The 14,748-nt window shown below is 45.4% G+C and overlaps 1 protein-coding gene across 1 annotated transcript in view; it reads left to right on the top strand.

Annotated features, from left to right (window-relative positions):
* Positions 1-14,748, top strand: part of LOC103001698 (uncharacterized) — a 187,293-nt gene that overhangs the window by 118,976 nt on the left and 53,569 nt on the right. The window contains exon 4 of the mRNA XM_057557855.1: positions 4,923-5,060. Within this exon, the coding sequence (XP_057413838.1) occupies positions 4,923-5,060 (138 nt within the window). The remainder of the gene's footprint in view (positions 1-4,922; positions 5,061-14,748) is intronic.

Below are 14,748 nucleotides of genomic sequence, written 5' to 3'. Positions count from 1 at the left end.
GCGCCGCGTGGCCCTGGCCGTGAAAGCACCGAGTCCTAAGCACTGGACCGCCAGGGAATTCCCTAAATGGGGAATTAGAGATGTGGGGCTTGACTTTTTCTTTTTCTCCTTCGGTAGCTAAGATCTACAAGCGAACGATGGCTGTTGATCAATGTGCTCTCTGTGTTAGGAAGGAAATAACTGTGAAAATGAAAAGCAGCCTTGCCTTAGAACCTACATATCACACAAAGGAAATAGTCCTTCTGATTCAATTTAGAAGATGCCACTTAAAATGTTTAATTGGTAAAATGTCTACCTAGTTTAAAAATTAGAAAGAATAAAACACTGAAAATCAGCCCCCTAGATAACCACTTTGGTTTCTTGTTTATAGGAAGCATCATTTCTAAAACATATTTCTAAAATGTTTATATTCAAAACTGTCAAGTGCCAACTGTATTCAGAGAGGCAATAAAAGAAAGAAAACGGAGTATGACTTTTCTGATAAGCTGCCTTTCCTGGTGATCCCCTGTTCTGGCCTGACTTTCCTTCTTAGTCTGTTAATGTAAGGATTTGCTACCATCAACTTTGTTTTGCCCTGCTCTGAGCAGATTTCCCTCTGTGCTGTTTCTGCTTTAATTTAAAATCTTTGGTTCCCATCAGCATTCCATTGCAAACTACGTTTTTCTTGAGAGCCCCTCTATGCTTTCCCTCTTGATTCTTATATTTTTTTTCCCATCTCTTGGTTCCTGTTGGCCTGTGCTAATGAAAACAATCCTCAACTTCCTTACGTTTGACTCTGTGCCTCCCTATATAGCCCAGTACTCTCCATCCTCTCTCCCTATTCTCTCTTTTCAGCTGGTCGCAGTACTAGTGGAGGGAGACCATTAGAGATGAAACATCTTGGTATATATTGCTAGTTTTCTATGTCACCTGGCTTTTCTATGTTTCTGTTGAAACCCTCTTGAGAAGTCTCTGATTTCATTTTCTCCATGGGTACCCTTTAAGGCTCAATACTGGAAAGGAAGGGGATCAGAGTGATCAACCCAATGTGGTAGCCTAACGTAACAGATAAGGAAAGCAGCAGGCTTTGTGAGACAGTCAGCGATTCGTCCAAAGTCACACAGATAGTAAACGTCCAAGTCAAAACTGAAGTTAGGTCTCCAGACTTGTAGTTCAATACTTTCCCTCATCATTCCCTGCTATGTTGAATCTCCTACTCAATTTAGGGGCCAAAGAAATCGAACGCAAAACTTTCCAAAGTGTCTTTTCTTACCTGACATGGTCAGAGAAGAGGAACCATCAACTGCAGGTACAAGGGCTGAGGAGACAACACTAGAGGATGTCTGAGTGGCTGCAGCTGAACGGCGCACGTGTCCAGTCCAGAGGTCACTGGTTACTGGTCCAAACAGCTCCACGGAAACCCCAAGACTCTACCAAGTGGTAGTAGGTTTGGTAGGAGAGTGATGTCACAAAGCAGGCAGTTGGAAGGTATGAGCTAGCCAATAGGGAGGTCCGATCCCCAAGAGGAAGGCGGGGTTGGGTGAAGAGAGTGTAGGAGAGCTAAAACAACACCTACATTTCTGAGCTCTGGGGAGGAAATCCTAGAAGACAGACTTACCTCCCCCAGGCTCTTCCATTAGGGAAATCATTGCAACATTTCTTACAGACGTTCATTAATATAATGAACTAACAGTTGCTTATATTCTACAGAGTATTCTATTTTATGTATCATATACTTAGAGCTATAGAGATCTTAACTTAATTAATATCCTTAGGAAGGAAAGTGCCATCTAGTTTGAACTATTAACAGTTGTTCTGAAATCATATGTGTCTAATGAGTGAACTGATAGCAGCTTTCAAGGAGCAAAAGTAGGGATGAAGAAGCTCTTTTTGTAGCTTGGTTCAAGAGTAGGGTGAAGTTTGTTGAGTGTACCTTGTGGAGAATGTTGTGGTCCAAGGCTCTTCTCTTCGAGTTTCTTCTCCTTGACTCCTGCCTTCCTTGGGCTGGGCTAGGCTGGGGGCCAGGTTGGACTTGCGACTTAGCATTTCTCTTCCGCTTTCTTCTTCTTTTTTTTTTTTTTTTTTTCCTTCCATTATGGGCATTGCTTCTAGGACAAGCCTTGATCTTGCATTGGATGTTACTTCCTGTCAACTTCCAGCAGCAGGAGTCTTCTTTTCAGTGCTTGATGCTTCACGAAATCGACTCTGCCCGTTGGCAGCAAATACCAGAGAGCTAGGAGACAGAGCTGGTTGCAGACCTTTCCTCTTCCAGCCTTTGGTTGCAATTCTTTGGCCCATAATTTGCTAGCTCTGGTTCCTTGGGGCCACACAGGTATCCTGCCATCCAGCTCTTTTTCTATGTGAGAGACGTTCTGAACACTGTCCCTTTTTCTTTGCACAGAAGTATATACAGTGTGGCAGTTACTGTAATCTCCTCCCCCTTGCAAACAGCCACTCTCGAATCTTGGACCTCTAGGACTCTCTGTCTTGCATGCTTGGGTGCAAGGCCAAGCAAAATGAAGAGGAGAATAATTAGAGAAAGAGGAGGACATTGGTGGAGAATTGGGAGCAGGTAAGGTGAAAGGGCACAGGAGAAAAGAGATGCATGGAGGTTTTTTGGTTTCTGTGGGAAACAAGTTGACACACTTGGGCCTCATTTTGTATTCACAGAACAGAGAGTTAACGATATAAGTAGCTAGATAGTGGAGCAACTGCCACGAAGTCTGTACACTGAAGAGAACAGTCTCACATCTAGTTTTCATTTTGTTTTATGTCATAGTACCTTATTGATAGCATTCACTGGTGTGTTTGTAGAACACAGATGTGTTCAAATGCTCTGGTTTTGTCTACATGGTTATTTCCTTGTCCTATTTGTAAGGAATCCAACATTGTAAGACATATTGCATGTTTTTCTCTTGACGATCGTTGACCTTGAAGCGTCATGAACTAAGTTGAGCTGTTGGATTTTGTGGAGAAACTTTCAAAAGGGTCTGTGAAAAAGGCATTGTGGTGAGTCGCATTATGCACCCGAGCGTAAGGAGCAGATATCTGCCACCAGCCCAACTTGGCCTGGATTGCCTCTGTTTTAGTTCCCCCGGTTAGTGCTTTTCTCCCTAACCACTCTTGTGACTGTGATCATGTGAGTAAGGGCTGAGTTGCTACTGATTTCTGTGTGAGGTAAGCTGGTTTGAGGGAGGAAATCTGTGGACCTAGTCATTTTCCTTGGTGGTAAGCTTTCAGGGGTGCAAAAAGATTGATCTTCCTGGGGACTTTTCTGGTCCCAGGAAGATAGCGCATAGATGGGACCTCCAAAGACACACATTGAATCTTTAGGCCTGTTTTTCCTATTATGAGATACGAGTTTCTTCACTGATGGGGATGATGCTTATCTGAGAAGAAATTGTGAAAGGTGGTGTAGTATAGAGGTGTGGCTTAAGCTTGTAAGTTTTCTTCAAGGTTTTTCCCCTAAGCTTCCTACTTCAGACGGCCTACTTACATGATACTAGTATGTGATGTCAGGCTAACAACTTCCTAAATACCGGCAGGCCAGATCAGTGTCTCTTTTCTCTATATTGCCATGGAAATCAAGGGTCCCGCCGAATTTTCCATCGAAACAGTTGATTTGTGTTGTCTCTGGGAATTCTGAAGGGCGTACCGTTGCTTCCTAACCGGTGTCGTTTGGGAGATCTACCTCTGTACGTCCAAATGATTCATTTTGAGGCTTTGCTCATGTGCGCAGTAAACCCTTGAATTCCCTACGACCTTCCTTTCCTCCATCTCATACCCCATTAAGCCCGCTTCAGTTTATCTCCTGCATTTCTTTGGAATCTGTCAGCTCTTCCTCAACATCCTAATACTGAACTTGCCTGTCTGTTGCGACTAGGTCCTAACTAGTGTCCATATATCTTGTTTCCTTCCAATCCATTCTTCACACAAGAAACCTTCAAAGCAAGCTGGAACATTGCTCATAAACATCGCTCACAAACATTGTTTTGAGACTAGAAAACACAGTGTTGGCCTTGAAGACTCTGCGTGGTCTAGAATCCTCTCTGCTCCTCTAGCCCCATCTTGTGCCACTTTTGCCCTCACTTTCTATGCTTCAGATACACTGAATTAACCTTAGTTCTCACTCATCTGACAGAAGTCAGTTGAGATATGATTTTTCACTGTGATTCCTCGCATTAAGGAATTTGATGATCAGGTTTTGTGTGAGGACTAAAACTAAACTGGGAAGTGGAAGAATTGAGTTTCAACCGTTTCAGTCAACACGCACGTATTAATGATACCTACGTATCGAACACCGGGCTAGGTTTCATGAGGGATCCAGAAGTTCTGGCCATCTCTGGTTTTGGATATCCCTTAGTTGTTGAGACCTTTGCGTTGTCTGGTTGCCTTTTGTCTGTTTTCCAGATGGGAAAACAGGAACAAGGGAAGTATAGGTTATTACTAGGTGGGGTTGAACAAGCGGAGCAGCAAACTGCAAAGCTGAAAGAAGAGGGACGTACTCTAGAGGGATATGATTTCCATTTTCAAGGCGCCTGCATCCTGTGCAGGGAGACAGCCTAACATAAAATGTGCCTAACAACAAATATATTGACTTCTTACTAAAAATCTCCAGTTCATGTAACCAAGGGGTTTATACCTTCTCCTTTAAAAGTGATATTCCTGGGACTTCCCTGGTGGTCCAGTGGTGAAGACTCTGCGCTTCCAATGCTAGCAGGCGTGGGTTCAATCCCTGGCTGGGGAGCTAAGATCCCACATGCTGCGCAGCCAAAGAAATGTTTTTCGAAAGTTATATTCCTGTATTATTGAATTTAGTGGTTTAGATTTTGTTTTAACGTTAAGAAGATGACAGTTTCTTTACCAGGAACAAACAAAACATAATGTAAAAATAGTTTCCCAGAAACGATGTCCATCATTCTCTTCTTCCCTTTCTCCCGCAGACTGGTGTTTCATCTTGACGAGTTCTCTGTCAGTCCGTAGGAAAGCTGTCTGGCTTGGAGATTGCAATCCCAGGGAATTTTTCATCAGCGGGGAAGTCTCCATCACTACAGAGGAATCAAGGGAGAAGTCAGTCCCTGGTAAGTGAGATGCTCCCCCTAAACACCAACACAGCAGTCATGTAACTTTCAAGGGGTTCAGGGGCAAGATGGGCAAGGCATTTCTGCTAACTCTTCTTAAGGATCATGGACAGTGCCCTATGCTACGAGGTAAGCGGTGACTGTTGTAATTCTTACTGGTGATCATTTCCTGTCACTGATTCTTGGCTTTCTTTGTATTTCATAGGACTGTTGTAAGTCCAATACAAAATGAGTCTTATTTTTAAAACACACTGAAATGTTTTACAAAGCCTAGCATTCTCATCTAGAGTCCTTTCAATTCTCCCCACTTTCCCGAGAGGCTACGAACACTTCACACCATGAACTAGGAGAGGGGGTAGAGCCCTTTCTGATGAAATATATTAACAAAGACAGAGTCTTAGCCTGCTTGCTCTCTGGACAGGATCTCGGACCACAAGGTCTTAAATCCTGGTATAAATGAAGGAAGTGAGGACAGTTCAACTGGCACTCTCATAACAAGAGTTCTGAAACACCTTCCAAAGAGACTGTAGCAGTAGATGAGGGAAGGGAGTGCCACAGTGTGGTATAGTACAGGGGGAGTGATCGGCTACAGCAGTGAAAAATGTGGTACCTATTGGTGTGCTCTCGGGGTTCTTGTACATGTAGCATAGATGACCTTTACAGTGGCCCTCCCACCTTCCCTCCTGCATTAGGTGTTCTTTTTTTTTTTTTTAATTTATGTTTATTTATTTATTTATTGTTTGAACTTATTTATTCTACGTATTTATTTTTTTGGCCGCACTGGGTCTTCATTGCTGTGCATGGGCTTTCTCTAGTTATGGCTAGTGGGGGCTACTCTTGGTTGCGGTGTGCGGGCTTCTCATCGCGGTGGCTTCTCTTGTAGCGGAGCATGGGCTGTAGGCGCGTGGGCTTCGGTAGTTGAGGCTCACGGGCTCTAGAATGCAGGCTCAGTCGTTGTGGCACATGCGCTTAGTTGCTGCACGGCATGTGGGATCTTCCCAGACCAGGGCTCGAACCCGTGTCCCCTGCATTGGCAGGCGCCACCAGGGAAGCCCTAGGTGTTCTTCTATAGAGTCTAAAAACAGAGAGCACTGAGAGAAGGTAGTGGTTATTAAAGGCTCAGGATCTAAATTCTACCTGTCGCTACGCCACTTCCCAGCTGTCGATTTGACCCCATTTTTGAACGCCGACCTCATTCTTCAACTTTCTCTGCCGTTTGTATACTCACCTTGAAAACTTGTTTCTGTGATGCGTTGAGCAGACACAGGGTGGCAGGCTGCAGAGGTGGAAGCTGGTGGTCGGATATTTGTGGGCTGAATCTCCTTCAGTCCCATTCCCATTTCTGGTTGCACAGAGGCCCTACTTCCTGTGTGTGACGCAGAGCCATAGGATTGCGGGCAGGAGCCAAGTTCTCCATGCAGTAAAGACCCCAGTGTGCCTTGGTTATAGTAATCTACCTGGCTTCCTTCCCGGTAGGGAAGTGACAGGCGGCTATGCCCCTGATTTGTTCGTGGGCCTCCTGATCCAGCAGTTCCCTTGGCTCTGCCCCTGTCGTCAGCTGCCCCTAGGATAACTGTGAGCCCTTGCCACTTCTCTGGTAGATTTCCCTATTCCCCCACTATAATCACACCTGAATAAGGCAACTCAGACCTTTCAGAGATGTGTCCTGAACCTCTTGTTTTCTGAAATACCTATCTGGTGGTTGTGAGACTGAAGGCCAACGTCCCCAAGAGACTTTTTCTATTTCTCCTAGTAAAGCTAGACTCATCTTCTGTCCCCTTCAACTCTCCTCAAATTGTGTTCTTTCAACCCAGACCTCTGACCCTGCTTTTTACTTCTGCCATTTCATCCTCACTCCTGCTTCCTTTCCTAAATCCATACCTCTCTGTTGGCCTTCCTAGGCCTGGGCCAAGTTCCTTCCTCTTTCCTCAGTGTTTACCCCTTTCCTTCATTCTCCCATCCAACTTTCAGTCCTTCCTTTCTCACGCCCCAGTTAGCAGCATCTCAAAATTCTTAAGGTTTATTACTCATCTAGTCATTGTATTCCATTTACTTATTCAGTTCTATACCTATCTTACCTATGTATGGAAGAACAGCTGGTAGCCAAGGTGGCACCAAGAATCCCAGCAGCTCTCACTTGACGTATCCGTAGTAGTCAGCAATTTCCATTTGTTTTTCCCTCTCGGTGAGAAATGGCAGCTTCCCCGAAGAGGTGTATCTGGCAGCATTCTCCCGTTGTTGTTGAGCCCGCCTCTTCATGGCCTCTCGCTCTGGCCTCTGCTCTTGTTCGATGGGCTTTGACATGACTGGCTCAGGCACGTTGGGTTCCCTCCATGGAACTCGTTGCTTGCTGAAGTCTTGGAGTAGAAATTGGGTTTGGAGCTTGGGTGGGGACTGGCGCTTAGTCCCAGCAGGGGGAACAGGCTCGCGCTGGAGAGAAGCGCCAGATGAAGTTTGGTAGGGTGCAGGCCTAGGAGCAGTGGACTGAGGGACACGGGGCTGGGTATGGTTGGTCCAAGCCGGTTGGGTTGGGTTGGTCACAGTTGGCTGAGCTGGTTTGGCGGGACCTGGCAAAGAGGCAGGAGCTGGCTGGGATGAATTGACTGCAGCAGGTTGAGCTGAGTCAGTAGAACCAGGCTGGGCACGGTAAGCCCCAGCAGGCCGACGTGAGGCCAGAGACTGTGGCCTCCGAGGAGCGGGTCGAGCTTGAGGCTTGTCCCAGGCAGAAAAAGGCAGAGGTATCAACTTGACCTTCCCAGGAGGAGGCCGCTCATACTGGGATGGAGAGGGACACTCTGTTTCAGCACTGCTGTCTGGTTTCTGGGCTTGGACCTGCGTTTTCTCAGGACTCTTCCCCTCACGTGGGGTATGCCGCCATGGCTGGATAGCTGGGGGTGGCTGGGGGTCTTTGGGGTTGCTTGCATTTCCCAAGAGCCGACAGGAAGAGAGCCCAGTTTTCGTCTCATTCTTCCTCCCCAGCGCATGAAGGACCTTCACAGACTCCAGCATGCGCACGCCAAGGGAGGTTCGAGGCTTTTGCAAGCTCTCTTGGAGAAGCTCAGTTTGGTGTTCCTTTCGCTTCGTGTTGGGGATTGCTGGCTTCTCTTCTGCCTTGACTTTGTTCCCTGACTGCTTGTTCTCTTCAGCCTTGTTTCTTCCTCTGTTCCTTTTGGTCTTTTCCTGCCCGTGGCTCTTAGTTTTGCTGACCTTTCTGGATGCAGCTTTCTGAGGTTTGCCTTGCGAGTGCTTGGCCGTGTTCACAGGAGCCCTGTCACTGACTGCAGCATTGCATAGGACCACTTCTCCCGCTAACAGGCACTCTGGATTCTTTGGCTGGCTTTTGGCCTTGGGAGCACCACTGATAGGCTCAGAGGCTTTCTGTTTGTTCTTCCTGGGTTGATGAGAGGGAACCTTTACGACACTTGGCTTTTCCTGCACCTGATTCACCTTAATGGCTCTGGTGTCTTTAGCTTTGATCACGTTGGGACCTTGGGATTGACCAAGATCTTTCAAAGAATTAAAGAGCTGGGGAAGGTGACTCTCCTCCGCCAGTGTCGTCATGTCTGCAAAACCACTGCTAGGTTCAGTCCCATTTTCAAGTGTCCCTAGGTCCTGACGACTGCGGCTGTTCTCTCTCAGATCAGCATTTTCAGAACCAGGCTGCTCCTCTTGGCTGAGGGGATCGGTGCAGGCCAGCGGCTGGTGAATATCAGGGATTCCTAAAGGGCGTAGTGGAGGATCTTGGTTCTCTGTTGGGATCTGGTAGGCATCCAGAGGCTTTGAAAGCTTGGTTTTGATATCATCCACGTTCTTACTCTCTGTTTGTCCCTGGCTTGGAGCTGGAGGCAGGGCCAGGAGACGACTGGCACTCTGGACTGGAGCTGTCACTGAAATGTCCCCAAGTTCAGACGGTGGGTTACTCTCAAGTATGTGACTGTTTCTGGTACTGCAGGACTTGGGGAGTTGTTGAGTTTGTGTCACACGAAACGTCTGGCTCGGAGGTCGCAATCCCAGGGAATTGTTCATCACCGGGGAAGTCTCCGTCACTACAAAGGGATCAAGGGAGAAGTCAGTCCCTGGGAAGTGAGATGCTCCCCCTAAACACCAACACAGCAGTCATGTACCTTTCAAGGGGTTCAGGGGCAAGATGGGCAAGGCATTTCTGCTAACTCTTCTTAAGGACCATGGACAGTGCCCTATGCTACGAGGTAAGCGGTGACTGTTGTAATTCTTACTGGTGATCATTTCCTGTCACTGATTCTTGGCTTTCTTTGTATTTCATAGGACTGTTGTAAGTCCAATACAAAATGAGTCTTATTTTTAAAACACACTGAAATGTTTTACAAAGCCTAGCATTCTCATCTAGAGTCCTTTCAATTCTCCCCACTTTCCCGAGAGGCTACGAACACTTCACACCATGAACTAGGAGAGGGGGTAGAGCCCTTTCTGATGAAATGTATCAACAAAGACAGAGTCTCAGCCTGCTTGCTCTCTGGACAGGATCTCAGACCACAAGGTCTTAAATCCTGGTATAAATGAAGGAAGTGAGGACAGTTCAACTGGCACTCTCACAACGAGAGTTCTGAAACACCTTCCAAAGAGACTATAGCAGTAGATGAGGGAAGGGAGTGCTACAGTGTGGTAGTACAGGGGGAATGATCGGCTACAGCAGTGAAAAATGTGGTACCTATTGGTGTGCTCTCGGGGTTCTTGTACATGTAGCATAGATGACCTTTACAGTGTCCCTCCCACCTTCCCACCTGCATTAGGTTTTTTTTTTTTTAATTTATGTTTATTTATTTATTGTTTGAACTTATTTGTTCTACGTATTTATTTTTTTGGCCGCACTGGGTCTTCATCGCTGTGCACGGGCTTTCTTTAGTTGGCGGCTAGCGGGGGCTGCTCTTGGTTGCGGTGTGCGGGCTTCTCATCGCGGTGGCGTCTGTTGCTGCGGAGCATGGGCTGCAGGCGCGTGGGCTTCGGTAGTTGCGGCTCACGGGCTCTAGAATGCAGGCTCAGTCGTTGTGGCACATGGGCTTAGTTGCTCCACGGCATGTGGGATCTTCCCAGACCAGGGCTCGAACCCGTGTCCCCCGCATTGCATTGACAGGCGGATTCTTCACCACGGCGCCACCAGGGAAGCCCTAGGTGTTCTTCTATAGAGTCTCAAAACAGAGGGCACTGAGCGAAGGTAGTGGTTATTAAAGGCTCGGGATCTAAATTCTACCTGTCTCTACACCACTTCCCAGCTGTCGATTTGACCCCACTTTTGAACGCCGACCTCATTCTTCAACTTTCTCTGCCGTTTGTATACTCACCTTGAAAACTTGTTTCTGTGATGCGTTGAGCAGACACAGGGTGGCAGATTGCAGAGGTGGAAGCTGGTGGTCGGATATTTGTGGGCTGAATCTCCTTCAGTCCCATTCCCATTTCTGGTTGCACAGAGGCCCTACTTCCTGTGTGTGACGCAGAGCCATAGGATTGCGGGCAGGAGCCAAGTTCTCCATACAGTAAAGACCCCAGTGTGCCTTGGTTATAGTAATCTACCTGGCTTCCTTCCTGGTAGGGAGGTGACAGGCGGCTATGCCCCTGATTTGGAATCTGAGATGGTGTTCCCTGAGCAAGGCTGGCAGAAAGCGATGGATATAGAGGGACCATGTTATTGGCGTCTGAATTTTTATCATAGTGGGCTGCCATAAACATGGAGGAAGCAACTGTGTGCCGGTCAGTGAGTGCCAGAGTAAAGTCTCCGGGTGAAGAAGAATTCTTTTCAGTGCTTCGTGTGATGTCCCACCGAAGAACGCCTGGATAGGAAGGAGCTGAAGTGGAGATCTGGCTGTGGTCAGTAACTCCAGATACCGTAGTCGTGCTAGAATGTTGGTAAAGGTAGGCACTACCCGTGAGTGTCTGGAAAGAGGTACCAGTAGCTGATGGCGAACTGACGGCAGGGGCAGAGACTCTGGAGAAGTTGCAGACACTTCGTGTTAGGGAAGTTGCATTGCTCACCACAGGAAGAGAATGCTGCAGAGATTTCAGAGTTCCAAGTAGAGATGGATTTTGGAAATTTTCTGTAAGAACAAGAGGGTCATGAAAAACTCAGGGAGGTTGAGAAATTCTCAGTCCGTTTGAGGAACAGCATTATCTTCAGGTTCTTGCTATCAGGACACCTCTACTATCAATACTTGCTGAGAAACCCAAAATCAGACAGTTAATGATGGCTGTAAGGACTGAGCAGTTTTCCACTCTTCTGTATTAACTGCCTGTGCTCCCATCTTGGGCACAGATGGGCAGAAGAGCCAAGTGGTATGGTTCAGACATTGTTCTCTAGGCTGGAAGCAACCTTCTCCCTGCCCTGTCTTTCCCTTCAGCCTGCACTCGTATTGACTTCTATGCTACTTCCTAGACTGGAAGCATTTTAGAACTAGGAGGCCCTTAGAGAACTTCGATTTTCTCAGTCTCATTTCGTGAGTAAGGAAACTGAGGCTCAGAGAGGTCGGGTTGACTTGTTCAAGTTCTCTCATTATGTTAGTATCATTACCAGGTTCCAGAACCTACGTATCCTGACTTCCTTGCCAGGACTCTACTCTGAGCATGATACTGCCAGAAAGCAGGAGAAATAGAACTTACAATATAGGCATTTTTTTGGTCCATTAGAAAACAGTACGGCTATTACCATTGTCGTCTTCAGTGTCTCCCTTTGCTTGTACAGTTCCCATGCTATTACCTAGAGTTGACGTATAGCTCAGTCCAACTGGTGAATTGTGAAAGAGTCATTTTTGCCCTCTTCAAGCCTGGATTCTCATCCTACCTCAAAATGATTACCCGCAAGTGGATATCTTAAGTGCTTTTGGAAAGAGAAAAGTTATCTGATGACTTCGGATTACTCATCTATAAAGTGGTTATAACACCACCACCAATAATAATAGCAGTAATAATTAATAGATGAATAAGCTGATATATTGCATCTGATTTATATGGAGGAAGATACAATAAGTTCTAGAAAGACAAAGAAAAATCATGACAAGCACATTACATAACGAAAAAGGAATCCATAGATATTAATGAAAACTGGGGTATGTGGCAAGTATCAAAGCCTAATGAATTTACTAACAAATGACATTCTGTACCATCCATGCAATATTAGGAAAGTGAATGTTGCCCGCTCTATTTTAGTGAATGCTATTAACCAAAACACACGATAGAGGTGATAGAGGTGAATGAATTCCTAGCCAATGCATACAGACAGAGACGGTATATCAGTAAACAATGCCTAACAAGCAACAGAATGCAATAAATGTGAATGTATAGGTAGCCACAACATATATAGACAAGTATTGCAATGAAAAGCGGTACGAAGCAGACAGCAAAATAATAAGGGTAAAAGAGTTTCATGATTGTGCTCATTCATATTTTTACCCAGCAAGTAACAGGTATTCAGCCTAGGAGAAATATATATTTCAATGAATATAACTTATATAATAAGCAGAAAGGAAGCTTAAAAAGTATCAGGAAGGTTTTTGTATTTATCCTAGAACTTAGATTAGAATTATCTTCAACATCCAGGAAGATGACATCCCAAAACCTCAAAAAACCATCATCCCTAGAATCCAACGAAAAAAGATTTTCAAATGTAAGAAAATCCAAAGGACTCCACAACATTGTTTTCGATAAATGTGGATGTTTGTTTTTTTTTTTCTTTTGCCGCGCCGCGTGGCCCTGGCCGTGAAAGCACCGAGTCCTAAGCACTGGACCGCCAGGGAATTCCCTAAATGGGGAATTAGAGATGTGGGGCTTGACTTTTTCTTTTTCTCCTTCGGTAGCTAAGATCTACAAGCGAACGATGGCTGTTGATCAATGTGCTCTCTGTGTTAGGAAGGAAATAACTGTGAAAATGAAAAGCAGCCTTGCCTTAGAACCTACATATCACACAAAGGAAATAGTCCTTCTGATTCAATTTAGAAGATGCCACTTAAAATGTTTAATTGGTAAAATGTCTACCTAGTTTAAAAATTAGAAAGACTAAAACACTGAAAATCAGCCCCCTAGATAACCACTTTGGTTTCTTGTTTATAGGAAGCATCATTTCTAAAACATATTTCTAAAATGTTTATATTCAAAACTGTCAAGTGCCAACTGTATTCAGAGAGGCAATAAAAGAAAGAAAACGGAGTATGACTTTTCTGATAAGCTGCCTTTCCTGGTGATCCCCTGTTCTGGCCTGACTTTCCTTCTTAGTCTGTTAATGTAAGGATTTGCTACCATCAACTTTGTTTTGCCCTGCTCTGAGCAGATTTCCCTCTGTGCTGTTTCTGCTTTAATTTAAAATCTTTGGTTCCCATCAGCATTCCATTGCAAACTACGTTTTTCTTGAGAGCCCCTCTATGCTTTCCCTCTTGATTCTTATATTTTTTTTCCCATCTCTTGGTTCCTGTTGGCCTGTGCTAATGAAAACAATCCTCAACTTCCTTACGTTTGACTCTGTGCCTCCCTATATAGCCCAGTACTCTCCATCCTCTCTCCCTATTCTCTCTTTTCAGCTGGTCGCAGTACTAGTGGAGGGAGACCATTAGAGATGAAACATCTTGGTATATATTGCTAGTTTTCTATGTCACCTGGCTTTTCTATGTTTCTGTTGAAACCCTCTTGAGAAGTCTCTGATTTCATTTTCTCCATGGGTACCCTTTAAGGCTCAATACTGGAAAGGAAGGGGATCAGAGTGATCAACCCAATGTGGTAGCCTAACGTAACAGATAAGGAAAGCAGCAGGCTTTGTGAGACAGTCAGCGATTCGTCCAAAGTCACACAGATAGTAAACGTCCAAGTCAAAACTGAAGTTAGGTCTCCAGACTTGTAGTTCAATACTTTCCCTCATCATTCCCTGCTATGTTGAATCTCCTACTCAATTTAGGGGCCAAAGAAATCGAACGCAAAACTTTCCAAAGTGTCTTTTCTTACCTGACATGGTCAGAGAAGAGGAACCATCAACTGCAGGTACAAGGGCTGAGGAGACAACACTAGAGGATGTCTGAGTGGCTGCAGCTGAACGGCGCACGTGTCCAGTCCAGAGGTCACTGGTTACTGGTCCAAACAGCTCCACGGAAACCCCAAGACTCTACCAAGTGGTAGTAGGTTTGGTAGGAGAGTGATGTCACAAAGCAGGCAGTTGGAAGGTATGAGCTAGCCAATAGGGAGGTCCGATCCCCAAGAGGAAGGCGGGGTTGGGTGAAGAGAGTGTAGGAGAGCTAAAACAACACCTACATTTCTGAGCTCTGGGGAGGAAATCCTAGAAGACAGACTTACCTCCCCCAGGCTCTTCCATTAGGGAAATCATTGCAACATTTCTTACAGACGTTCATTAATATAATGAACTAACAGTTGCTTATATTCTACAGAGTATTCTATTTTATGTATCATATACTTAGAGCTATAGAGATCTTAACTTAATTAATATCCTTAGGAAGGAAAGTGCCATCTAGTTTGAACTATTAACAGTTGTTCTGAAATCATATGTGTCTAATGAGTGAACTGATAGCAGCTTTCAAGGAGCAAAAGTAGGGATGAAGAAGCTCTTTTTGTAGCTTGGTTCAAGAGTAGGGTGAAGTTTGTTGAGTGTACCTTGTGGAGAATGTTGTGGTCCAAGGCTCTTCTCTTCGAGTTTCTTCTCCTTGACTCCTGCCTTCCTTGGGCT

Source organism: Balaenoptera acutorostrata, chromosome 12, assembly GCF_949987535.1.
Source record: "Balaenoptera acutorostrata chromosome 12, mBalAcu1.1, whole genome shotgun sequence".
Taxonomy (NCBI): domain Eukaryota; kingdom Metazoa; phylum Chordata; class Mammalia; order Artiodactyla; family Balaenopteridae; genus Balaenoptera; species Balaenoptera acutorostrata.
This window is presented reverse-complemented; position numbering and strand designations above follow the sequence as displayed.